Source organism: Acomys russatus, chromosome X, assembly GCF_903995435.1.
Source record: "Acomys russatus chromosome X, mAcoRus1.1, whole genome shotgun sequence".
In the NCBI taxonomy this organism is placed as follows: Eukaryota; Metazoa; Chordata; class Mammalia; order Rodentia; family Muridae; genus Acomys; species Acomys russatus.
In genome coordinates, this window is record NC_067169.1 from 23,713,200 (window position 1) to 23,741,106 (window position 27,907).

Consider the following 27,907-nt stretch of genomic DNA (forward strand, 5'->3'; position numbering starts at 1 on the left):
TTGCAATTTGGCTCACCAGTCTACAGAACTGGACTTGAAGTAAGCCTAGAGTGGTCTCTGTCCATGGAAAAGAGGCTTGGGACCTCCACCTGTGAAATTTGGGTGTAGTCTGCCCCCCACTTTGGGCATAGGTAAAGATGGGGGAGAAAGAAACTTCTGGTAAGGATGCTTGGAAGGGCCAAAAAGAGGTCAAGCAGGAATGAACTCAATTCCACAGTGCCTTGAAGTTTGTATCACTATTGGTTACCAAGGCCCCCAAAGAAATTTCATTTTCAGAGGAGTAGTGTGAACCTAAGAGACAATTGTAGGGTTGAATTTAGCTCTGACTCCAGGGTCTGGACTCCAGCTACTTGGGGGAGTTCAACTATCTCCCTATCCTTCCATGGATGACTTCCCCTACCAGCATATACCTATGTCATCCCTAGTGGGGACTGAAGCAGATGTATATTCCTAGGAAGAAAGGTTAGGGGAGCCAAGAGGAAACTTAAGTGAATGTAGCCAAGTTTGATGTATCCTGGTTGAGGAGCACATCTCCCATTCTGTTCTTTATCTAGCCTGGGCACACCACGGAAGCCTTTCTTTGTATGCTCTTGGCTTCTCAAACAGAGCCTCAAAAAGCACCTGCGAAATTTGAGCACACTAGGGAGGGACTGGAGACCAGGCTAGGGTTCAAGGTTTGCCAAAAACAACATTGCACACAACATAGCAATTTAAACATCCTCGCTCCCCAGGAATGCAGCATTCCATTTAGTCCCTCTTGCCTGAAGCTTTAAGTCAATATTTCCTAAACATCCAGGTCTTGCTAAAGGATTTGGAAGGGGAGGGTGAATGGGAGCCCAGGGGGCAATAAGATCTCTGGAAATCTATTTTACAGGAGAAAGTTCCCATTTCTTGACAATGTCAAGGGCGGCGGGGGGGGGGGGGACACATTTAAGCAAGAAAGCCTGTTTCCTCAGCTGTTATGAAAACCCCTGCATTTTCACTTTGCTTTCTTTTACTGAATCATTATTTCAGGAAGATAGAAGGAGAGGGAAAGGAAGGCAGGGAGGGCATGGGAATAGGACATTGTAGAAGTGGAGAAGGAGGCTGTGGGGTAAGCCCCACAGAACTAGAAATGCCTCTTTTTCCAGTTCCTCACCCAGTTTCCAACCCTTGGGAGGTATTGGCGAAGTGCCTCAGTTATGGATGGTTTGAGAGCCTGGACTGGGGCTCAAAAAAGAAGGCTTCTGTATGGATCCCACCCTTCCCTTGCTGTTGGCCCCAGTATGGTGATCATGACTTTCCCCCTGCCTACCACCTACTGGCTTGCTTCACATGACACAGTAGGGTTCTCTGGGAGCTGGGGCACCTCCTGTGCCCCAGCAAGGGGCATGAGTCCTCAGGCACTTCTTGAGGTCCTTGTTAAGCAGGAAGCAGACGATTGGGTTGACGGCAGCCTGGGCGAAGCTCATCCAAACAGCAGTGGCCAGGTAGCGGTGGGGCACAGCGCAGGCTTTCACAAACACTCGCCAGTAGCAGGCCACGATGTATGGTGACCAGAGGAGCAGGAAGAGCAGTGTGATCGCGTAGAACATTCGGCCCAGCTGCTTTTCACCCTTGACCTCGTCCATGCCCAGTAGCCGCCGGCTAGCTGCGTGCCCATTCTGCCGGATACCCAGCAGAGTTGGTGGCATGGGCCCACGGCCAAAGCCAGCGATCCAGTTGGCAGCAGCCTGGCCGGTAGCTCCAGGACCATGGAATGTCCAGTTTTGGCTGATGGCTGGCACCATCTGCACTGGCTTCATCTTGCGGTGACGATACTCGAAGAGTAACAGCTTGCCATAGACAGCATGTGTGGCTGCCATGAGCACAGCCAACATAAGCATAAAGCCCAGTGTGTCATTTGCTTTGAAGTAGCGATGCTCAAAGATGCACTGGTCCTCCTCTCGGATAAACTTGTAGGTGCCCACATCAAAGACAGGTGGGAAAGCCATGGCCACAGATAAGGTCCAGGCCATGCAGATGACAGCTGCGCATGTCCAGAGTGTCATGCGCTTGGCATAGAAGCGGTGGTGGGCGATGGCCATGTAGCGGGTGACGCTGATGCAGAACAGCATGAAGGCCGCATGGAAGCAAAAGAGCACAGCCATAAAGGCCACAATCTTACAGCTGAGTGCACTGAAGGTCCATGAGGAGCCATGGCGCACAGAAGCCAGTACAAAGGGGAAGCAGATGGCAGAGCGTATGCCATCAGCTAGGCACAGGTCCAGCAGAAAGTAGTAAGGAGCCTTGTGCAGGGCACGCTCCTTGAGCACCAGCAGGGACAAGATGGCATTGCCTGCCAGGCTTACACACATGATCAGTCCCAGCAGCACCAGCTTCACATAAGCCGATGCTGATGGCAGGGACAGTGCGCCGCTCACCTCCTCGGACTCTCCGGTGGTATTGGCCATACTGAGGGGCAAGGGCTACCCCCAACCCTAGGGGGTCAGCCAGTCCAGTATTTGATGGGCCCTGAGGGACTCCATCAGTTGTCTTGCTGAGCTACACCTGCAAATGGGGACAATGGAGGGAGATACAGATAGAAAGACAGATGAGGGTGGGAGACAGAAAAAAAAAATGCAGAGACATAGTGGTAAATAATGAGATTGAAAAATGGCGAAAAGGATGTTAATGGATAGAAAACAACACCGAAATGGAAGGGATGGAATAGTATGAACAGGGAGTGAGAGACAGATGAGAAAGAAACAGAGAGGGCAGGTTAGTGTGTCTATGAGCCCTTCCCACACTCCCCAGCTCCTGCCACTCCTGCCTTTCTTGCCGGGAGTAAGTGTTTTGTCTGCTAACGTCCTTAGATTCCTCTTTCTTCCTCCACTGGTGAGTCTGTAGGGTTGTAGATGTTGCTGGAACGCTTACTCCCTTTTACAAGCCCTAAGGCTGTTTTCAAGCATTTCTTTTTGTTTCTTACTGCTACCCACAATCCAGCATGTACGCGCACGCACGCGCACACACACACACACACACACCTACTTCAACTAAAAGTTTTACACATTACTAATCCTAATTGTAATTTACTCATTCATTTCTATTTTATTTCATGTTTTTTGTTAAACTATTGGCAGCCACTCATTAGATTTCTTTCTGTCCTTTTCTCTCTCCCATTTCCTCTCTCACTCCCTTACTACTTTTCTTTTTTGCTGTACAGGGGATTGAATTTAGGGCCTCAGGCCTGGCAGGCAAGAGCTCTACCAAGGAGCCATATCTCTAAACCATCTTTGAGATTTACTTTTAAACCTTTTAATTTTGTAACAAGGTCTTGTGAAGTTGACCAGGCTGGCTATGAACATTTTCCCTAACTCAGGTAGGCCGTGAACTTGGGGTCATCGTGCCTTAGACTCATGTGCTAGGATTACAGCTCTATGCCATCATGTCCAGCAAAATATCTTTATTCATGGCCAGGAATGTACGTAGCATGCTCTGTGAGCAGTGAGAAGACTAATGTTGTTAGTGGTGCATTTCACAGACTCAGAGGTAGGCATACAGAAGTCCAAATTTTGTAAGGTTATGGATTATGATGAGACCTCTGGCTTTTATTTTGTGTGAATGTGGTATTTTGTATGAATATAAAAATGTAGGTGTGCTTGTTGTATTGGTTCACTGAAAATATTTCTTTAGTTTAGGTCATGTACTGTTCTAGGCACTGAGGATACAGTTGTGAGCCAGACAGATAAAAGATTTCTACTCTATACCCTTGCGAGGCAGAGGCGGGAGGGATCCCTGAGTTCTAGGCCAGCCTGGCCTCCAGAGTAAGTTCCAGGACATCCAGGGTTATACAGAGGAACCCTGTCTCAAAACAAAACAAACAAACAAACCCAAAAACCCCAAAACTCAAACTACCACCACCACCACCACCAAAAGGTTCATACTGTTGTATAATTGACATTTTAGGTAATAAAAAGAGACACAGGTGAAATTAGGATATCAGCTGATGATGCTATTCTAAGATAAAATTGTAAAGTAGGGGAGGAAGATTTAAAGTGCTAGAGGTGAGGAAGGTATTGCAGTCTTTGACGAGGTGGATAGGGAAGGCGGCACAAAGCAGGAGTCATCTAAGCCAACAGGTGAGGATGTAAGTCCTGTGGCTGTTGGGGAGAAGAAAACTCTAGGCAGAAAGAACAGTCAGAAAATAGGCCCCAAGATGGAGCTATTCATGGCAAACTGGCAAAGAGCAGGGAAGCCAGCGCAGGTGAAATACTGAAAAAGGGGCAAGTGTTAGGAGGTGATGTCAGTCAAAGCAAGTTGGCAAGGGCGTATCATAGAGACTATAGTGAGGTCTTTGATTCAGAATTACTTGGGAGGTTTTGAACAGAGATAGGATGTGATTCCGGTTCAGGGTTGACTAAAATTCTAATCTAAAGGTAGATATAAGGGTGAACACCAAGGCTCCATTAGTAACCCAGGCAAGAGGTGCTAGCATCTCCATGCCCCTTTTCCTTCTCATCAGAATCTCTCTTTTCTTTGAGCTGTATCATTTACTTTTCAAATTTAGAGTATTACTTGCCTCATCCTATTAGAACAGAAGCTCCACAAGGGCAGGGTAGGTCCCATCCCCTCTCAAAGATCAGTAACATGCACCAAGTAGGTTCCTGGTGAAAAGATGACAAGTTAGTTGGCTGAAGAACTCAACTGAATGGTGAATGCAGAGGGCTCCATGGAAGGAGTCACCCTGGATCTGGTGAAAGAATAGCCTGGGGAGCAGGAGAGTGCCTGTTGTGTGCAGGCAGGCGATGTGGGGACATGACAAGGCGGCAGCATTTCCTCAAGGGAATGGAGCTGGGCCAAGCCACATGAAACTGAAGCAGGAGCGGCTAAGGATTATAGTTGAGGCTGGGATGGACATGGGGACAGGCTAGGGAGATGAGTCTTGAGGTGGTTGCCTTCTTGCCAGCTCCCACCCAGTAAAGTTGTCCCCATTTGCATTATTTTCTAGCTCCATACAGTCTGGCCTGTCACCTAGAAGTAGTAATATATTTTTTTGACAGCACCAATAAATCTCATAGCCAATGGCCTACTTAAAAGAGAGGAGAGAAGTGTATGCAGTCAGGTCTCTTTCAGTCCCTCGAGGCCTGACGTTTCTCACTCCTCCCAGAATTGCAGACAGCCTTCCACTGTGTATGTGCAAAGGCACACACACACACAATATGCCTTAGCCTTAAGGGGTGGCACACACACACAATATGCCTTAGCCTTAAGGGGCAGCAAGGGGTAAAGATTAGGTATAGAGGCAGAGTTATTGTAAGGGGTAGTCACATACACAGGGAGTGACAAAGAAAGAGAGACACTTGTGTCACAGGCAGATGATGACAAAGGAAAAGGAAAGACAGAAAAACAGAAAAAGAACAGGGGAAGACATAGAAATGGAGAAAGAGAAGGAAGGAAGAGTGACTTAAAAGAGACACATAGATAACACCAAACAACAGCGAATGAGCAAGAGAGGAGACAGAAAGGGTGGGTAAGGAAAACCGCAGGAAAAACAAGCAAGCAAGCAAGCAACAAAAATCATCTAGAACAACAGCTTCTTAAACCGTGGGTTGTAACTTCCTACGGGGTTGCAGAGCTGAATGTGGAGGTTTCTAGAATTTTACAAAATTTGTAGATGCATAGTGACCAAAGTATGATTTAAAAGCAAAAGGTTTGATGAATCCCACATGTTCCTGGCAGTAGTTGCTTGTGTTGTGTATGTTGCTGAAGCCGTGGTTCTGAGCATACAGTCTGCACACTATGCACTGCACATGCCACCATACAACCCAATGACAACAAATGCTACCTGAAACACCTCAGCTAAGGCTTGACACGACTGTATAGTATGAATTGCAGTGTTTCTGATGAATATATACCTTTTCTTTTATTAAATGTAATGGTTTAAGTACAGAAAATAAAGCCTTTAAACACTTTCCTATTGCCATTTCAGGTGGATCTCTGTGAGTTTGAGGCTAGCCTGGTCTATGTAGAAAGTTCCAGGGCTGCCAGAGATTACTCAGAGAGGCCCTGTCTCAAACTACCACCCTCCAAAATAAAAATTAAAAAATTTGAATTGTTGATTTGTGTGTCATAAAAAAACCATTAGATGAATTTTGGGTTGGGAATAGGACTGAATTTCCAACAATTTTTGAAGTGTCCTAACTATATTTCCACCATTTGGTACATAGTTATAAAATCAAGACAAAAGTCAACTCTTAAAACCATTGAAGATACCTTATATGTTTCATATCAAATAATCAGAAAAGATTTAATTATTTATGTAAAAAAGCACTTCCATCTCAGCATGCAAATGTACTTTTGTCTTTAAGGAATAGAAAAATTATATGTATGCCTGACAATAGTTGCAGATAAACTCATTAATAGTAAATGTTTTATTTACATACCTATCCCATATAAATATATATGCATAAAAGAAGCTGGGTAGTTGTGGTGCATGCCTGTAATCCCAGCACTTAGGAGACAGAGGCAGGTGGATCTCTGTGAGTTCGAGGCCAGCCTGGTCTATAGAGTGAGTCTAGGACAGCCAGGGCTGTCACACGGAGAAACACTGTCTCAAAAAACCTAAAAAGAAAAATTTCTTAGGTGAAAGAGATCATAAGCAGGAAAAAAATTAAGGAACCCTGATGTAGAAGGTTAGAGAGAGATGAGAGGGCAGTGAGAAACAGGCGGACACAGAGACAGAGCACGTACAATATGTACAGAGGGGAACACATCAGCCTGAGAGGTAAATAATGTGGAGCTCAAGGTCTCAGCGAAAGCAAACATTTAAGTAAAAAACCAACTCCCCCGCAAAAAAAAAAAAAAAAATCCAGCAAGCAAACAAAGCCCTGGCGTTGCTTGGAAAGCTTGAAGTTGTTGGGTGCTCTTAAGCACAGTCTGGCAACCCTGGCTGAGGCCCAGTTGAAGCAAAGGAAAAGAGTGCATGCTCAGAACGTACTTGCCTGTGTCAGGACAGCCTTGTGCACAGGACACACACACGGACGGACACACACACACACACACACACACACACACACCAGGACAGCCTTGTGCACAGGACACACACACGGACACACACACACACAGACACACACACACGGACACACACACACACACACACACACACACACACACACACACCGACAAAAAGATGGAGGTAGTTTTTGTACTCAGGTAGGTTAGTACAGGGCTTTGTCCTTTACAAAGGCATTACTGCCCCCTAGGGGATATTTTGGAAATCTACAGGAATGGTGTGTGTGTGTGGGGGGGGGGCGGTGGGTTGGAAGTGAGGTGGGGGTGTGTAGGTTGCCTCATGTTAAGAATGCAAGATGCCCTAATATTTAGGGGTGCAGAGAGAGTATGGGGTAGTCTGACATTTCTAATACATGTCCTGCAACTCCTAGGATTTTGAGGTAATTAGCTGAGTCTAGAATCTCTTTTATTAAGATATTTTTTTTTCATTCTACTTTTAGCATACCTGGAATTATCCAGGAATGTGTCTGTCATGTGAATCAAGAGGAGACTGTATTTTCCTTTTCAATGCACGTCATTAGTTTGTACAATCTCAATATGAAGCTTCTGCCTATCATTTTTTTGTACTTTGTGAACCTGGCTTTTCTTCTAAACTACATTTACTTATCATAAGCACTTATGAATCTTCAATTATTTTCTTGAATGCCCCAAAGACTACCACACCCAAACATTTATATATCTAAATAAAATTATTATAAGTAATTTCTTATTTGTATTATAGTTAATACAATATGCATATTGCATAGGTACAGTATGGACTTCTTTTAAAAGGACATGTACAGAAATATATTGTCTGTAAACTCCATTTCCAGATAGCAAAGGACAAATTTTATGTAACAAGTTTGTTACATAAAGGCACATTTAAGCGAGGGCTGAGAATTGGTCATCAATGTAGACGCACTGACACACTGTCTCACAAACACATATGTAATGGCTCACAACTGCTTCCCCTTAGAGTTCTCCTAATACACACAGCACACACACTCACATGCATGCCACACACATTCAAACACAAAGCAAACCCACTGTCATTTTACACATAGACTCCTATATACCCACTGAACTGATATATCTGATTGCTTAAATACTCCCACATATTCAAAATATCACAACAGCATAGCTACATCATCACATATACAAACACTGTTACAAAACTAACATTCAGATTAAACATCACTCACACCATCAAATTCACAAACACTTGAAATGTGCCACTCAGGTATGTATACACACATATAGAACCCCCTGAGATACTTACAGATACATTTGCAGGCACGTTCATTAATATCCTCTACCACAAAATAACCAATGTACCTCCTCTCACATAGATTAGGTACACTTAACAATATAAATATGCACATTGTGGCTCATATATGCACCTCTCGATGTATAAATTCTCATCGATTTATGGAAGTGTAATAGCTCTAACATGCTCATACTCTCACACATTTCAGCAAGTGCAATCAAACACAGAGACAAAAACTTACTTGCTTATGCAGACACTGAAATATAGACACTTGCACATGGACAAATGTGTGTGTAAACATACCAATTTGTTCTCATACATATAACTGATATATATATACATATATATATATTCAACAACAGGTATAATATAAATCTGCTCATGTGCTGAAACCAGCTAACCTTGCAGGTACATATTTGCCCCACCAAGAAACTGGAGCAAGAACAGATACAGGGGTCTATGGCAAGAAGTCTGCTGTGTTTCAATAGCTTCTTATTAAAGCCATCCCAGACAGTTTGATTACTACCTTCCACTTATTTATCATAAGTGAGGCTTTTGGCTTGGTCTATATCTACATGTATGGTATTTGTTTTTCTTTTTAACTTACTCTTGGAATACTTTTCCTCACCTACAAAACTAGAAAAATTGGGGGCTGGGGTGTGGCTCAGTGGTAGTGCACTCGTGTAGCATGCAGAGGAGGGAGAGGGGAGAAGGAGGAAGGGAAGAGGAGGGAGGAGCATTGCATGGTTATTGGTGTGGACTACAGTTTGCTTATCTCTTATCCAAAAGTGCATAGGACACTGGACTCTTTCAGATTCTGGAGTATTTGTGTAGATACAATGCATCATCTTGTGGAACAAGACCCACATCTAAACATGCAGTTCATTTTGTTTTGTCTATACCTTATACACAACATAAAGGTAAATTTATGCACTATTTTACTGTGTCTAAATTTTGTCTGTGACCTGTCACAAGATAGTGGGTGGGAAACTTACCACTTGTGGCATCATGTTGGCATCAAAATTTTTTTCAGCTTGTAGAGCATTTCAGATATCAGATTATTGATTTGTGTATTGTATTTGGTGTTCCTATAGAGAATATACTCATTTAGTTAGTTTCCTTGACCGTTAGTTCTTCATAAAAAGAACTAACTCTTTATTATAGTGATTTCAAATATGAACAGGCAAGAGGGGAACACTGCGGTGAAACTGGGTAGACTCAGTGTCCAGCTACACCAATTAGGAACTCAGCCATCAGTTGTTTTCTGCCCACACCTCTACTCCTCTCAACCATCAGTCTTATACATCACAATTATTATACTATTCCACCCATAAACATTTCACTATCTGTTTTTAAAAGATGAGGGTTCCTCTTAGACATAACAAAACATTTATTATTATTTCTTAGTCTGCTTATTGATTTACTCACTATTGGCATCTGCTATATAAAATCAGCCAAATCTGATTCTTGGTGGTATGTCATGACTATGGCCTTATAGTGTTAGGTAAAAACATTTGTTGATAAATTAATGAAGCCATACAATAGCTGTGTTGGTTAACTTGACACAGCTAGGGTCATTTGGGAAGAGGGAACCTCAACTGAGAAATTGTTTTCATAGATTGGTCTGTAGGCAAGTCTGTGGGGACATTTTTTGATATATGGCTGATGTGGGTGGTGCCATCCCTTGGCCGCTGATTCTGGGTTGTATAAGAGAGCGGGCTGAACGAGCTATGTCTGCAGGTTCTTGCCTTGAGTTCCTGCTCTGATATCCCTTCATGATGGACTGTAGCTGTAAGGTGAAATAAACCCTTTCCTCCTCAAGTTGCTTTTGGCCATGGTCCTTATTACAGCAATAAAAGAAGAACCAAGATAATAGTTTAATTGAATTGATTCATCAAAGGTCAGCCTCGGATTTTATGATTCTGTCTCAGTGTTCCTTTCTAAAAATTCACAAAGATCTGCTGACCCCTTCAATAAAAATACATAAGGGCTGGGCATGGAGCTTAATGGTAGGTAGAACGCTGTTGTACCATGTATGAGGCTTGGGGGTCAGTGAGGGAGATAGGAAAGGAGGGGAGGAGAGAGAGAGAGAGAGAGAGAGAGAGAGAGAGAGAGAGAGAGAGAGAGAGAGAGAGAGAGAGAGAGAGAGAGAGAGAGAGAGAGAGAGAGAGAGAGAGAGAGAGAGAGAGAGAGAGAGAGAGAGAGAGGTGGGGGGGCTGGTGGGGGGAGAAAGGGAGAGAGGTTTGGATTAAAAAAAATAAAGTCTAGGTAGCCGTGGATGAACTCATAATCACCATGATCACTTCATAGGCCCAGGTGACCTTAAATTCCTAATAACCCTCCTGCCTCAGCGTCTCAAGTACTGGGATTATAGGTATGTACCACTACGCCATCTAAGATTCAGATTTTTTTATGAATAAATAGAATTGTTTCCATGTATCTTTTAGTTTTGTGGGAAGAACTGAAATCATACACATTTCACAAACATTTCTGTTTTAAATCTAAGTATGTGGGAATTTTGTAAAACAAAACAAAACAAAAAAACATTCTGGGCGTGGTAAGATGGCTCAGAAGGCAAATGAACTTTCTATTAAGCCCAAAGACCTGAGTTTGGTTCCTGAGACTCACATGGTTGAGAGAATGTATTCCTGCAAGTTGTCCTGTGATTTCCCTATGTGCTTAGTGGCATGTGAACCACCCATGCCCCTGCCAAATAAATAAATAAATAAATAAATAAATAAATAAATAAATGTTAATTTAAAAAAGTATATGGGGCTGGAGAGATGGCTCAGAGGTTAAGTGCACTGGCTGCCCTTTCAAAGGTCCTGAGTTCAATTCCCAGAAACCACATGGTGGCTCACAACCACCTATAATGAGATCTGATGCCCTCTTCTGGCCTTCAGGAAGAACACTGTAAACGTAAGAAAGAAATAATTAAAAAAAAAAAAAAAAGTATTATGAGGGGCTGGAGAGATGGCTCAGAGGTTAAGAGCATAAAAACCAATAGCCATCTTTTTTTTCCATTTTTCTTTTCTTTTCTTTCTTTCTTTTTTTTTTTTGTGAATCAGAGTGTTATGTAGCTCAGCTTGGTCTTGAACACTCTTTGTGAATGAGGATAACCTTGAACTTCTGAACCTCCTGTCTCCACTTTCTCAGTGCTGGGCTGTTAGGGATTGAACTCAGGACTTTGTGCATGGTGTGAGCACCCTGCCAGCTCAGCTACATGCCCAGCATGGCATTGCCGACCCTTAATACTACCTATCAAAGCAGGCAGCGCTGACATGGCTTATAGATTCAAAGTAAAACTCCAAGGTAGGAAAAGTATGGTTTCTGGAGTGATGTCTACTTGGGGTTGCAATCTGAATGATAGAATATGTATAGAGCCAAGTCTGTGTTTACTTAGAAGAAATGTTTCATCATAATTGTGAGATAGTCAAAATGACAATTATTTGTTAGATTCAAAATTCATAAGCCCTTGTTACAAAAATGTTATGTGTGTGTGGGGGGCTACACATATGGAGGTTAGAGGACAATCTCATGTGTCAGTCCTTGCTTTCCACTTTGAGACAGGGTCTTTATTGTTTGTTGCTAAGCCATGCTAGCTGGCCCCAAGACTTCTGTGGAGTTCTCCTGTCTCCACTTCTATCTTGTGTAGGTGCACTGGGATTACACACACACACACACACACACACACACACACACACACTGCTGTGTCTAGCTTCATGCAGGCTCTGAGTATCTGAATTTGGGCCTTCATGCTTGCATGACAAATGTTTTTTTTTTTTTAAGTAGGCTTTGCTGACCTGCAGAATCATACAGTTGTGTTTCATACATTCAAATGAATTATGAAGAAGATTAGGGCAAAATGTGCTTGAGCCACCTTCTTGGTTATTTTATACATGGCCTCCAATATTAAGAAGTGTCAGGCTATGATAGAAATTTATATATGCTCAAACTATATGTTATTATTTGATCCTTCTTTGTTGTCATTGTGTGGAGTTTTCACCAAGAAAGAAAATTGCCGAATTGATTTACCTAATCCAGATAAAAATGAGAGAGAGAGAGAAAAAAAGAATGAAATGATAATATAATAAGCCATGGTTGTCATGATCAAAGGCTCACAAAGAGTGGCCACTGATGCTGACCACTATGGATTCCCATCAGTGAGTTAAAAATGTTATACTGTGAGCTGAGTATGGTGGCACATGCTTTTAATCCCAGCACTCAGATGGATGAGGCAGGTAGATCTCTATGATTTCGAGGCCAGTCTGGTCTACATAGCTAGCTCTAGGCTGGCCAATGCTAAATAGTTGAGATCCTGTCTCAAAAAAAAAAAAAAAAAGTTATACTCTGAGCTGGGCATGGTGCATGCTTGTAAACACATTTGGGAGGAAGAGACAAGTTTTTGCTTTGTTTCGTTTGTTTTGGGGGCAGGGTCTCACCATGTGGCTCTGGCTATACTGGCACTCACTATGTAAACCAGGCAGAGCTCAAATGCACAGCAATCCACCTGCCTCTACCTCCCAAGCACTAGCATTAATGGTGTACCCTACCATGCCCTGCTAGGAAGCCAGCCTGGGCTACACGGTGAGTTCTAGGCCAGCCAGACCCTGTTTCAGAAAAAGAAAGAGAGAAACAAAGGAAGGGAGAGAAGGAGGGAGCAAGAAAAGATGTTATGCTTTGAGACCACTCTAGTGTGTCATGAAAATAATCTGCAAAAAGATTTTATTTGAAAGTTGTATACAAATTCAGGTCTTAATAAATCCCCTAAAACTTTTCAGTTTTTCATAATTGTATAATATGAAGAAAATGTAAGGAATTTCTTTTTTTTTTTTTCATCAAGTTCCTGTACCTCTAAATAGTCTTTAGTTTACTCTAGTATGATTTACTTTCTCTGGATGTTGAGTTGTGTTAATGCCCTAAAACACTTACCTCTAGTCACATTGCATGTAAACACCAACACACACAGGTAAATATATGGATATGGGCACATGGACCTTCAAATCTGCACTCATATTCAGAATTAAATCAGCTGATAAATACAATTAGGCTCTCCCCCTCCTCTCTCCCCCCCCCTCTCTCTCTCTCACACACACACACACAAATGTGATGCAATTTGGTATCCATTTAACAGCAAATCACTCAAGGGTATACAACAGACAGAATATACAACATATAGACATAGGCATAAGCAGAGACACATCCACCTTCAAAACCATTCAAAGGGTACCTGGAGATGCACACACACATAAGCCTAATTGCATGGACTTTCAGACACAGCCCTGCTTGGGCAGGCATGAGAATTACATTCAAGCCAGGTGTTGTAGGGCATGCCTGTGATCTAAGCACCCAGGAGGCAGAGGCAGGCGGAACGCTGTACATTCGAAACCAGCCTGGTCTACAAAATGAGTCTAGGAAAGCCAAGGCTACACAGAGAAACCTTGCCTTGAAAACAAACAAAACAAAACAAAAAAATAATTGACATTCAGACAGGGGTCAAGTCTTGCTCATCTGGATCTTACACTAAAACATTGCAGCTACTGCATTTAACTTTTATTTTAAAGAATATTTATTTATGTGTGTTCATATGTACTCCACCCACATATGCCGAAGTCAAAAAACAACTTTCAGAGTTCAATCCTTTTTCTACCATGTGGGTACCAGGTATTGAACTCAGGTCATCTGCCTTGATGGCAGGGAACTTTACTCACTGAGTCATCTCACTGGCCCCAAACCTACTGTTTCATAAAAAGATACTCTCACAAATCTGCCCTGGTACCCACTCATTTACACATAGCATTGACATACTAGCAGGCACATTACTTAGGCTCACAGCTGCACAGAGAGGCAATCAAGCAGATGAAACAATGCAGATGCATGCATTCCCAAACCCACATCACCACCAAGGCTTAGAAACATATAAACACAAATCTTCAGATGCACACACATCAATTCATACATACACATTCCACCCTCATTGAACAACACAGATGTACACATTGTAATACATGCCCACATGCATTAGACACAAACCCATGCTACACAAATGCTTCCACTGCATTGATCACATATAAATGAATATTAGCCTTGTGAAATTTACAGATAGACTAGAGACCCACGTGCATACATGTACATACTGTCAACTATAAACCTAGTTGCATTGCCAGATAAAAATACACTGGCACGTGTGTACACAGAATCATGTTCACATATGTATGTACCTGCATTCTCACAGATACATTAGCACACATATAAGTGTGTGTACTCATACACCTAGAGAAGTGTATACTAGCAAATATACACAAAGAACTCAATGTCCTTCCACTTACCCTTGAGCACATTCTTTCTCACACATCTGTGTTTCTATGGAAACACTGAGATACTTTATAAACTGATTTTCATGCACAAACACATTCTTACATAGAAAGAGGCTAGGCTCATTTTCTTGGACATACACATGGGCACATATAATGAGGCAAATATGCATGTAGAAACCGCCTTGGCAGTTATAGATGAAGGCACACTATTAGCCTTTAGGACAGGGATAATTGTAGCAGGTATATACAGATGATACAGACAAGTAATATACTATTGTTACCTGTAGTAAGTAATTCCTCACGAGAGGTCTAGGCATGGTTCCAAGCACTCTTAGTGTATTAACTCATCCTATCCTAACATTACAAGATAGGTAGTTTTATTTCTTCCATTTTACAGATGAGAGACTGGGGCTTTATTGAGGTTATGTGATTTACTCAAAACCACACAGCTAATACACAGTAAACCCAAAGGCTGTCTCTAGAGACCCAATTTATTCACATTTAGGAGTATATTTACCTTAAACATATATTTAATATATATTGTTAATATATTTCAAGCACTTGCATATATATATGTATGTATGTATATATCACACACACACACACACACACACACACACACATTTCAAGCATGTGTATACACGAGCCAGTTCATATCTACTAACACACGTAGGTAGAAATGGTCATTCATACTGAGTTATGGACAAGTTCACATTACAGACATTTTTAGCAGACATATATATGCCCAAGAAAAAATATTCACATGTGGTCACAATCACAAACTTAAACTCCTAAATAATCACACTATTGAATGCATAAAATATCAAGACACAGCACCTATAAATTAGCCATATAAATCCATGTTAGCTATCTTCCAAACTGAAATACACAGAAACACGCACTACCCAGATATATCTGCACACATGCTAGATTCACTCATCTCACATAAGCGTAACATTTTTTTCTCCCACACCATACTTAGATTCTCTTCTCCCCAGCCATCCAGAGAACTGTACATATCCTAGTTAGATATACCCATTTTCACAAGCCCCAAACCCAGATATATATACATTCATTCTCCTCCTCACACACACCACTCAGATACACCCACTTTCACAATATACCCAACACCAATTCACCCACACGTTCACACACATCCATTTACATAATCCATTCTCATATATATATGCACCTCAAATATACTTACACTTACAGTCACTCTATCCAATTAAAGTCACACTTATACAGTCTCCAACTCAGCATGCCCACACTCTTACATACAATATTTAGATACACTTAAACTTATCCCCACTCCACCTTGGAGCCCTCATACCTGTCTCATATGTACTGACAATCCATTACAAATGTATACTATCAAAACACACCCAAAGTGACACATGTACCCTCCAAAACCACTGCACTTAGACACACCATCTAGATATAGTCACAGTTTCCAAAGCCAAATATATGCCCACAGAGACACACGCAATCATATATCACCCAGCTTCTAACCTAACATGATTCATAGAACTCACATTCAAACACAAATTTTGTCCAGCTGTACATTCATACTTACTATTTGTTTCTTTGTCTTGACTCTGTCTGTCGGTCTCTCTTACACACATAATTTGCCACCTAGTAAATAGTAAATCCATGCTTTGACCTGCTACTATTCAAACACGTCTACATTCAAATCCATTCTATTCCAAACACACCCATGCGTGTTCTCTCTCTCTCTCTCTCTCTCTCTCTCTCTCTCTCTCTCTCTGTCTCTGTCTCTCTGTCTCTCTCTCTGTCTCTCTGTCTCTGTCTCTGTCTCTCTCTCTCTCTCTCACACACACACACACACACAGCCTGGATGTGCCCATACACTTTCTATCATATACCATCAGGGTACCTCCACATCCCATAAACATGTATCATCCCAATACACAGACTCTCATGCTTACAAAGTCTACTGATGTAAACTGGATGGTGTATATGGAGGAAGTGTTTAAGGCACATTTGTGTGGGAAGTACTGTGCAGAGTGTGGGTTAGGTGCGTCCATATGGTGTGTAGGAGATGAAAGCATGGGTGTATTTGGGGAGTAGATTTGTGTAGAGGTCTACACAGATTGTTTGTGTGACAGTTGAAAATATTTGGGTGGATGGTATGTGTATCTTTGAGTTTAAAAGAATCCTTCCCTCTCTAATATACACAATTATCTCACAGGCACACACTATCCAGAAACACATATGATCTCTTACATATACATATTCCACATACCTACTACATCTCTAAGATATACTTTTATTTATACATATTTATTAGCATCTAGATTTCTGCCTGGTGGCATAATTTGAGTTCTCTCTGTGAAATGTCCAAATGTACATTCATTCTTTCTCAAATTACGTCTTTGTCTCTCACTTACACACACACACACACACACACACACACACACACACAGACACACACACACACCCCAACCAAAGCTCTTACTAACTCTAGCCACTATTATGATGCCATCCATGCTTTTGATAGTGGTGAAAAAGGAAGGGAGATTTTTATGTTTCAAAGTTTGATCACCGCCCCCAGTGGTCATTAGTGAGCATGTGGAGAATACGGTGCAGAGTGTGGGTGCATCCATATGCTGTGGATGAGATGAAAGCATGGGTGTATTTGGGTAGGAGGTTTGTGTAGAGAGCAGTCTGCACAAGACCAAGGCCAAATCTCATATCAGACAGACAGATGCACAAATAAATACCTTTATTTATCCACACACAGGCACATTTCCATTGGGCTTAGGCGCAAGTACATCCATTTACTCTTTAAAATAGGCTAAATTCACATGATTTATTCATGAATGACATGCATTCACTCACAAACAAAAGTGTGGATACAGGTATGTAAAAGTATTTTACATATCTACAGAGATATGTAAAAATATATGTATCATATCTAAAGACATGATAAGGAAACAGAAGCAAAGAAGAGGGCGTTCCCAAACATGTGCATATACCCTCAAACATAACCACAGATGTATATTCACATACAAAATACACATACATACATACATACATATCTGTATAGGTGTACTCACACGTATCCATACCCAAATATGTAAATGCCTATAAAATGAGATGCATACATATGCAGATATTCTCACAGAGACCTGTATGCACAACTGGCCATGTACACACATAGCATATTCACACACTTATAACTTGTATATATATTAATTCATATATATAGTTAAATATGGATACTCACAAAAGCACACTATCACAGTCAGATACACACACACACACACACACACACACACACACACACGGTTATGTCCACATACTCATTCTAAAAAGCTACATAAATGAAAGAAGAGTAACTTACATGTACATTGGAATAGAACACAAGGTCATATTTCAACACAGGCACATATAGAAGTACACTCATGTATTCTTGCACATGCACGTGTTGACCTGCATAAGAAAATCTGATCCACTTATCACATACATACATGCAAAGATATCTTAAGTAAAGCATAGGCACACACACAAATGCACTTTTGAACTGAGTGGAATGCATACAGTTTTATATACATCATTCTATAATATGTGCTTTAGACCAAAGATAAATACAAACATAAAATGCAAAAGAACTGTGCGAACTCGTACTTCACACGTTTGTGTCTTCAGATGGGCATACACACAGGCTTATTCAAAAATATACCCTTAATTGTGTTTGACAACATATGTACAGATATGTTCACTTGAATATATGCATGGTCAAATATTAAAAAATACTAGCATATATATGCACAGTCACTCAAGGCATACTCAAATACAGTCATACTCAAAAATTCAAATACACACATATTGAGACACATGCACCCAAGTATTATGAAATGTGGTTACTCATGCATACCTTAATCAGATATGCACTTGCACCAAATTAGACATCATACAAATGTACCTATTCACCTATGCACACAGTCTTGTGGGTAAATTTAACACACACCACTGTAAACCCCAGTCATATTTAAAAAATGTAGTCCAATGTGCACACATAAAATATTTTTCACTCATATACTCTTCCCTTATCCCAGTGTGCCTATTCATACTTACATTTCTTTAAATAGGTATGAACACACAGGCTTGTTTATGTGCACTCAAACATGTACATGCAGACATAGACATAATGAAAAATGTTAAAGAATCTAGGTGGCACTCAGAGGAAGGATAGCAGGCTACCAAGAAGAGACTTGATACCCTATGAGCATATACAGGAGGAGGAAATCCCCCTCAGTCACAGTCATAGGGGAGGGGAGTAGGGGGAAAATGGGAGGGAGGGAAGAATGGGAGGATACAAGGGATGGGATAACCATTGAGATGTAATATGAATAAATTAATAAAATATATTAAAAAATAAATAAAAACTGAGATGAATTTCCCCCCCAAAAGAATCTATACAAACTTTAACAGATAGGCCTATTCACACAAATATATGAGACACATCCACAACACATATAAGCATGTTCATACACACATCCTCCCTTATATTCATGGAATACATGTTTCTGCTTTCATGATCATACACATCATTTAGATGAGCCTACACTGAAAGGTATATGTGGGAAAACAAGAATATACATAATCAGATCCAACTAGGCATTCATTTAATTGGACATGTAGATTTAGATGCTCATATACATATACTCAGACATGTGTATTCAAAGTCAAATTGATGCTACACACACCAGCCCTGCCCGTGCGCGCACACACACACACAGACACACACTCAACAGGCCTAATATAGGCTCAGAGAAATACACTAATACTTGGGTCAGAATCAAACATGACCATTGCTTACCCAGACAGACATGCAAACCCATGCCTTCCAGGACAGACACAAACATCTCTAGACACCCACATAATCACATATGCCATCACATAGCCTGTTTACATACACACACACACACAAACTCATAAATACCTACAGTGCAGTGATGAGACACGTACACACAAACTATACATGCAGTCATTTGTTTTCATGTATATGCTTAGTTTCAGGTCCAGATGCCCCTGGGCAACAATAGGCTAGGTCCTCTCCTTTCCACAGCAACTGCTTCTTCAGGAAAGTCTATTCATGTCTAAAGGTCCCATCCTTCCCTGTCCCTCAGAGGAAATCTGTTTTCAATCTCTCCCTTCTGTTAGCTCCTCTGCTGACTCCCATCTCTTTGGTATTCTCCCACATTTCCATGCCTAGAAACCAGCTAGGAAACCCCACTCTCCCCAATCCAGGGTCTAGAGGGGGCAAACTCCACTACAGGTCTAACTACTGCATGGGCCACACCCCAGCTCTACTAAAAGCCCTATAATCTCAAAAAGCTTCAGCCTTGTCTCCAGTCCCTGCCAACCACGGACCATAAGCCAAACTCTTGCTAATTTCCCCTCAACAGAGGGACACATACCAGGGCCAGGAATTCTGCAGGCTGTAAGCCAGGCCTCTGCTGGCTCACAGTCTGGTGTGTGTGTGTGTGTGTGTGTGTGTGTGTACAAATAGGAACAATTGCAGGGAATGGACCCTGAGTAGGTAGGGGTGGCTACTCACAATTATCATTCTTTTAAAATGAGAAAGAAGAGCATAAAGCTGCTCTACTTCCTTCCACTTGCCGCCCTCCATCTTCCCGTCTGCTGGCTTCCCTAGATCTCTGCTGAGACCCTGGAGAAAAGGTGCTAATCCTTCCCCTCAATCAGTAGCAATACTAATCATGAACACCCAGCAGTAATATTGACCCTGACACTGCTCAGCGCCACCCTAGAAATGCACTTAATTATTTGCATGCACCAATTTATTAATCCCTGCACACATCTGTGAAGAAAGGGTTACCAGTCTCTTTGACAAATGGGAAAACCAAGGTTCAACAAGTGACGTGACATGCCTCCACTAAAGTTGCGAGCTAGGAGTTAGGAGCCGTGTCCCTAGTAGAATCCATGTTCTCCATATACCAGGTTTTCCTGCACCTCCAGATACAGGGACCTCTGGCTACTGTGTCATAGATCTGGAGGTCCCAAACACAATATGGGTATCTGAAACAGAAACAGAGAGCCATGTGATAGAAGCCAGGGCCCAAAGTGTGGGGACCACTATGTTGTTCCTGTCCCCTGTATATTGTCAAGCTCTCTCAGAGCCCAGGGCCTGAATGTGCTCCCTACCCCCACCTTACCTTCCTCTATTCCTATAGCAGCTTCCTCCCACTAGCTGGGACACATCTTCCAGGGTGAGTGAGCAAAAGTATGTTTCCTGTAGGTAGAGACTGGGAAAAGAATAAAGGAAGGAATGAGGGGTGGTCTGCACTAGGAGCCGCCTCCTCACCTTATCTACCCATCTGCTTGCTGCCCGGGGTCCTCCGTCTCATCTCTTTTGCACACACACACACACACACACACACACACACACACACACACACACACACGCAGAGAGAGAGAGACAGAGAGACAGAGACAGACAGAGACAGAGACAGAGAGAAAGAGCATAATTCTGCAAACAAGCCAAGGAACCTGGAGAAGGGTGAAGGAAGGAGGAGAGGAAGCTGCAGGCATTGTGAGAACAAGGCTCAATGTGCTCCCAGGTACCCCGTCCACAGCTAGCACACAAGGAATGGTCTTGTGTCTAAACGTGACCATAATCATAGAAAACAGACCCTGTGAGGGGTTGGGGGTGGGGAAACAGGTGGTGGTTCCCTTTTTTATGGGACATTCGGGATTAAGGGAGCTGCGGGGTGCGGTGGGGAGAAGAAGTCTTGGGGCTTGTGTTTGCTCATCATAGTCAGGGATGAAGTAGAGAGACTAACACAGAGATGGGAAGCATGACAGTGATAGAGACTGAAATATGTGGGGAGACAGAAGAGAAGTCCCAGCTCCCCTCCTCCCCTGGCTCCTTCATGGAAGGATGCTGACTACTTACCTGGGTTCTCTTAGCAGAACTGTCTTGGAATTCAGGAAGGGGGCTCACTCTGTCTCATCCAGGATCGACCACAGCCCAGGCCACATTGTGGGACCCTCAGTGATCTGGCAGCCAGTGACACTCCTGCTTCTGTTGCCGTGGATACAGCCTGGTTGGTCTAAATCGCTGGCAGCAAGGGAAGCAGGTGCCAGAGGGGTGCACTTGGTAGAGCTGGAGATGTTGGGGAACACCAGGTGGGCAGCACACAGCTTTGGGGTGCCCAAGTAGTGGGCAGGTGGGGGTCCTGGTAGGTGCTTCTCCCACTACACACTCCCACCCCCATCTTCATGCCACCGCCAGTCTGGGAGGGGGCCACCGCTGGCTCCTCTACTGGTCTGCCTGCCTAACTGCCGGTTCCCCCACCCCCACCCCCCACCCAGTCTGCCTGCTGGCCGCAGCCTTTTGTCCTCAGAAGACACGGTCCCAGCGGGGCCTCTGCCAAGCTTCCAGCAGATGCTCAGGGGCCTGGACTCCTCCCTGGGAGCACACGAGCCATGGCCTGGGAGGGCCCCAGGTTAGGGGCACACTCTCATCCAGGCTAACTCCACTCTCCGGGCCTGGCGAGGATGGAGAAGAGGTGCAGGTCCATAGCCAGAGGCAGCAGCAGAGGTGGTGTTGGGGAGGGGATGGACGCCAGAAAGAGGGGGAGGGGTGGAGGGAGAGAGAGGCTGGCCTGATAGCCGTGTCCCAGGTTTTAGATCCGGGTTGAGAAGGGTGGCTCAGAGCATCCAAGGGGGGTCCTGATGCGAGACGAAGGTACGGTAAATCTGCTGGAAGGAGCTTCAGGGCCCAGGAATCACCCGGCTTCATACAAATTCAGGTTCCATGATGCGGGGAACACCTAACTTGGATAGGGTCTCAGTGAGGAGTCCTGGCCCCTTAGCTGGACCCTGTGTAGCCTGTTAGTCCTCCCCTCTCCTCCATTTGCACAGTCCCTGCCCGAGGGGCGGGTGGAGGAGGGAGGGAAGCAGGGAGAGCAAGGGAGGGAAGAAGGGAGGCTGAGCAGCCGGGAGACTCCCAGCCACCAGCAAGGTCCTCCCTGGGGCGGGGCGGCCGGGGTTGGGGGAGGGGGCTGGCGAGACCGGGAGAACTTGGCTGGCTGGCTGACTGAATGGGGATGCTTGGTGTGGTGGCTGTTCTTGCCAGGACAATAGGTGGCTGACAAAAAACAGGCTCAGGCCTTTCTGACTTGAGAGAGGCCTGTGTTGTGGAGGTGAGGAGAAGTAGCCAGGAGGTTGCTGAGAAAGGAACTTGCCTAGGCTACTCGTGAAGAGAGGGCCGGGCTGGGGGTCTGGTTTTGGATAAAGATTCGGTGGAAGTGTCTCAGGTTAGGCATGGAAGGCTTGGAGGATAAGGTGGATAAGCTTATTTAGGGTGGGGTTTTATGGCTAGGCTCTGGAGCTGGCTTGGAGAGAGGGGGAGGAGTAATACAGACACCCAGCTCAGACCCCCTGGCAGGACGTCTCCAATGCTACTTCTACTTTCTCTGGGCCAGGAGGCAGGCATGAACCCATACTTTAGGCCGTGTTCCAGGACAGCAGAAAGCGAATGTCTGTTTACAGAACCGTGAAGACCAGGGAATACGTTTCTGGTTTGAATCCGTTTAAATTGGGACTAAGTGATGTGGTCGTGGTTCCTCTCATTTACAGCCTTCAATAATTCCAATTGTCTTGATATAAAAATGTATCTTTTGTTTTCTTCCCTCATTTGTTGGTTCGTTCGTTTAAACAGCTCTGTGGAGGTCCAGTGCTGGGCTCAGATGACTTGGGTAAATCAGACTTGCTGCCCTTAGGACACCCATGATCTGCTACCGACCTGTGGGCCTGGAGGTCATGCACCTACGTCTGGATCCCTTTGGGACCTGTGAAATGTACATCCCCAGGCCTGCTCCCTGGAAATATAAATCTGGTAGGTGGGAGAGGTGTGAAACATTTTTAGAAAAACTTTAGGTGGTTATTTTTATATCTCTAAATTTGGGCACTGTGCTTTGGAAAAGGATAAAATTCTATGGACTGAACATAAGTTTACAGTGGAAATTAGACAATACTTTGGGCTGATCTAGAATGAAAATCTTCACCTGAAGTCTTCTGAGATGCTTCTGAGTCTGTGTGGAGGGAACATTATGTAGCTTTAAATATATATATATATATATATATTTTTTTTTTTTTTTAAAGGAAGAAGTGGTTCTTAAGTTAGAAAAGGATAACAAATTAGGCTTAAAGAAAGGAGGGAAATGGTAGAATTGATAGTATAGAGCAATGGAACAGAAAAATCAAGCTAGAGAAGATCCACAAAGCTAAAGGATCTTTGACAAACCCTTAAGACATCATGATTGAGAAAATAAGAAAGCATGTAAAAAGTATCAGGGGCAAAGGGGGCACTACACTACATCACATTCAGTTAGAGTCAGGGGGCTCTTAGAGTTAGAATTTTATGCTTGCAATTTTGAATTTTTTGATACAATGGAATAATTCTTGGAAGCTAAAATTTACTAAAAGTCACAGAAAATATAGACTATCTGAGCAATCTTGTAACTTAAACAGACTCAATTTGTCATTTGAAAACTTTATACAGAGAGATCTCCAGGAGGCTAGGGAGATGGCGTCAGTGGATCATAACACTTGCACTGCAAGCACGAAACCCTGAGTTCAAATCTGTAGCAACCATGGAAAAGCATGGCCTGGCTGTGCCTGTGTATATCAACACCATTGGTGGGCAGAGGCAAGTCGAGCCAGAGAACTTGCTGGCCACCCAGCCTAGCCAAAACACAGTGAGCTTCCAGTTCAGTGAGAGACCCTTTCTCAAGACATTTACATGGAGAGCAATAGAGGAAAACATCTCACGTTCTGCTCTGGCCTCTGTGTGCATATATACACATACATTCTTTCTCTCCAGAGACTGTCCAATAGTAAACTTTGCGAAATAGTCAGATAACCCCCCACACACCTAATTTTCTAATTTTACATAAATTCTTCAGGGGATTGAAGAAAACTTATGATTGTTCAACAAGTGCAAAAGCAAAGTACCCAAACAAGCAACAAACTCATAGGGAACTTACATTTTCTAAGAATTTGAAGAAGCTTAGTAAAATACCATAGTTCAAACATCATACCTTAATGGGGAAACATCGGATGCTTGTTGTGCTGGTTACCTCTTGTCAACATGAGAGCCACCTGAAAAGAGAGAACTTCAATTAAGGAATTACCTCTAGCACATTGGCCCATGTGCACATCTCTTGGGGGCATTTTCTTGATTACTGATTGAATTGGGAGGGCCCAGACCACTGTGAGCAGTGCCACCCCTGGGCAGGTGGTACCAGTTTGTATTAGAAAGCAAGCTGAGCAAACCACGGGAAGCAGGCTAGTAAGTGGCATTCTTCTATGGTCTCTGCTTCAGCTCCTGCTTCTCTGTTCCTATCCGGACATCCCTCAGTGATGGACCTGGAAGTGTAAGACAAAAAGAAACCGGTTCCTTTTCAAGTTGCTCTTGGCCACAGTTTTTTACAGCAACAGCAAAGCAGACTAGGAGACTTTCTAAGATTGGGAACAAGACTAGGTTGCCCATTATAATCATTTTTTTTTTTCAATTATACTGAAGGTCTTGGCCAGTGCAAGAAAAAAAAAAAAAAAAAGGCTCACGATAAGGGCTGGAGAAATGGCGCAGTGGTTAAGAACGCTGACTGTTCTTCCAGATGACCTGAGTTCAATTTCTAACACCCACATGGCAGCTCACAAATGTCTGTGACTTCAGTTCCAGGGGAGCCAACCCTTCACACAGGTATACATGCAGGCAAAATACCAATGCACATAAAATAAAAGCTTAAAAAATATTTTTAAAGGTTCATGATAAAAATTGCAGTACAGGGCACGGAATACATCTCTATGAGCTTTTGGTCAAAAAAGCTCCAGGTGTCCCCTTGGCTACCCACCAAAACTATACAGTAAAGTTCTACCACACATTTTGATTGCAGGGCATAGAGAATTCAATTTCAAACTGAAAAGGACACTTCTTCCTCCTTTCTGGTTAGCTTTCATAGTGCCAGAAGGTGCTTGGCAGGTGGCTGAGGGAGAAAAACTATCAATGGTCTTACCAAGTGTGGACCTTGCATGCTACAATTATGTATGACCTGCCAGGCAAGAAGCACCCATCGGCACAATAGTGGCACAACTGTTATGAGGTAACTAAGCACTTTCTGATTGGACCTGAGGCCTGCTCAATAGAAGAAATTTTCATTCCATGTGCTATAAATTCTGGTCAGAAGCCCATGGCTGGGAAGATCATAGACCCTAGGGTAGAAGTTGGTATTGTTATTTTGCTAAAGGGTCATGCTGTCAAATTACTTTCTAAATATGATTGTTTTCTATTGCACATGTATATGGAATTCTCCAAAGTAAAAAAATAAAATTAAAAATAAATTATATATATAAACATATTTTTTGTATTTCAGTTATACAAAAATAAAGGTGTCTGATAAAAAAACAGAAAAAAGACATGAGAAAAGTAAGCATGCAAATATTTACAAATTTGACTGTGTATAGAAAATTAAAATGTGTTTAAAGTTATTAGAATTAGAAAAATTATCAGGGTTACGAGACAGGGTTAATAGCAAATCTATGCCTTCCTCCTCTCTAAATGCTCCCAATGATGAGTGAGGGAAATGAAGAAGACATTATTAAAAGTTCTTCTCTTCTTTGAGAATTTAATGCATACAACGAGATATGATCCTATTTCATATCCTTCTCCCCTTTCCCCTCCAAAATGAGAAGTGTTCCAAATAGGCTCAGGTATTTGAACATTGAGGTTCCCTGTTGGTGGTGCTGTTTGGGGAGATTTAGGTGGTGTAACCTTGCTGGAGGAAGTACATCACTGTAGGTGGACATTGAGACTAAAAGTCTCATGCCATTTTCTGCTCGTTATCTCTGCTTCATGCTTATGATTCAAGGCGTGAGCCCTCAGCTTCCTGCCTTCTGCCACCCTGGCTGCTACTTGATGCCATACCTCTACCTCATCATTATGGACTCTTGTCCTTCTGGAACCAGAAGTGAAAATAAATTCTCTCTTCTTTAAGGTGCTTTGGTCACAGTGTTTTATCACAATAATAGAAAAGTTGTGCACGCGTGCGCACACGCACACACACACACACACACACACACACACTCTACTGGTGTGCATGGGTGTGGAATAATCCACTGAAGCATGTTGAACATACTAATGGCCACAACTTCAAAGAAAGATTTCTGCACCCCCCCCCCTGCTCCCCAAGGAACTAGGAAATACTAGTATCTTCCCAGTAAAGGCCTGGGGACTGGAGATCTTCCCTCCCATGTATCCAGAATTTTGGGGTGGCTTGATCTTGTGTCCATCTTGTGTAGTTGGTCACAGCTGGTGTGAGTTCATGAATGCAATGGCCGTGTCATGTCCAGAAGACAGGGTTTCATAGCATTCCTCCTTCTTCTAGCTCTTACATTCTTTCTGTCTCCTCTTTTGTGGTGTTTCCCAGCAGGTATTGACTACAAATAGTTATGGGTGGGATTTTGTGTTCACTTCCACTTCTCAGTGCTCAAATTTTGTTTAGTTTGAACTTTGTATAGGTCTTATGCATGCTGACACAGTCTCTGTGAATTTATTTGTGTATCAGTTCTGTTGTGACTGTTTCCTAGGAATCATCTACCATTCTTGACTCTCATAATATTTCCTCCTTTTCTTCCTTATAGATCACTGATCCTTGAGAGGAGGGGTTTGATAAACATATCCCATTTACAACCAAGTGCCCTAGAGCCTCTCTCTGCACATTGCTCCATTGTAGATCTCTTTGTTAATTACCATCTACTGCAAGAAGATTCTCTGATGGGGTTTGAGTGTGGTGGTTTGAATAGGTTTAGCCCCCATAGACTCATGTGTTGGAATGCTTGACCTATAAGGTGTGGCACTATTAGGAGGTGTGGCCTTACTGGAGTAGGTGTGGCCTTGTGGGAGGAAGTGTGTCATTGTGGGGTGGGCTTTGAGGTTTTCTATATTCATTTTCCATCTAGTGTGGAATGAAAGCCTCTTCCTGGCTGCCTGCAGAAGCTAGTCTCCTGACTGCCTTTGGATCAAGATGTAGAATTCTCAGCTCCTCCAGCACCATATCAGCCCTGATGCTGCCATACTTCCCACAATGAAGACAATGGACTAAATCTCTGAACTGTAAGCCAGTCCCAACTAAATGTTTTCATTTATAAGAGTTGCTTTTGTCATGGTGTCTCTTCACAGAAATGGAAACCCCAACTAAGACTAAGTTGAGTGATACTGTGCCCCATGACTATAGAAATATGTCAGTAAGGAGTCATT

General features: G+C 42.9%; 2 protein-coding genes and 1 long non-coding RNA gene across 6 annotated transcripts in view; 1 reads left to right on the top strand and 2 right to left on the bottom strand.

The window, feature by feature from the left end:
- The window catches only part of Shroom2 (shroom family member 2), a 1,329,704-nt gene that overhangs the window by 981,163 nt on the left and 320,634 nt on the right, over positions 1-27,907 (bottom strand). The gene's annotated exons all lie outside the window — the stretch shown is intronic.
- On the bottom strand, positions 918-21,659 carry Gpr173 (G protein-coupled receptor 173). Its single transcript, XM_051142127.1, has 2 exons — positions 21,539-21,659; positions 918-2,529 (listed from the first exon to the last, which is right to left on the bottom strand). The coding sequence occupies exon 2, from the start codon at positions 2,430-2,432 to the stop codon at positions 1,311-1,313; it is 1,122 nt and encodes a 373-aa protein (XP_050998084.1). The 5' UTR covers positions 2,433-2,529; positions 21,539-21,659; the 3' UTR covers positions 918-1,310.
- On the top strand, positions 21,636-27,758 carry LOC127185645 (uncharacterized). 4 transcript variants are annotated; one of them, XR_007830200.1, is made up of 3 exons: positions 21,636-21,771; positions 23,309-23,485; positions 27,610-27,758. It is a non-coding gene; the product is annotated as an uncharacterized LOC127185645 (long non-coding RNA). The 4 variants fall into 4 exon arrangements; XR_007830202.1 differs by lacking the exon at positions 21,636-21,771 and adding an exon at positions 21,979-22,186; XR_007830201.1 differs by lacking the exon at positions 21,636-21,771 and adding an exon at positions 22,553-22,609.

Bases quoted from the DNA above. Each gene is read 5' to 3' on its own strand.
- Gpr173 (XM_051142127.1), bottom strand. From the start codon at position 2,432: ATGGCCAATACCACCGGAGAGTCCGAGGAGGTGAGCGGCGCACTGTCC.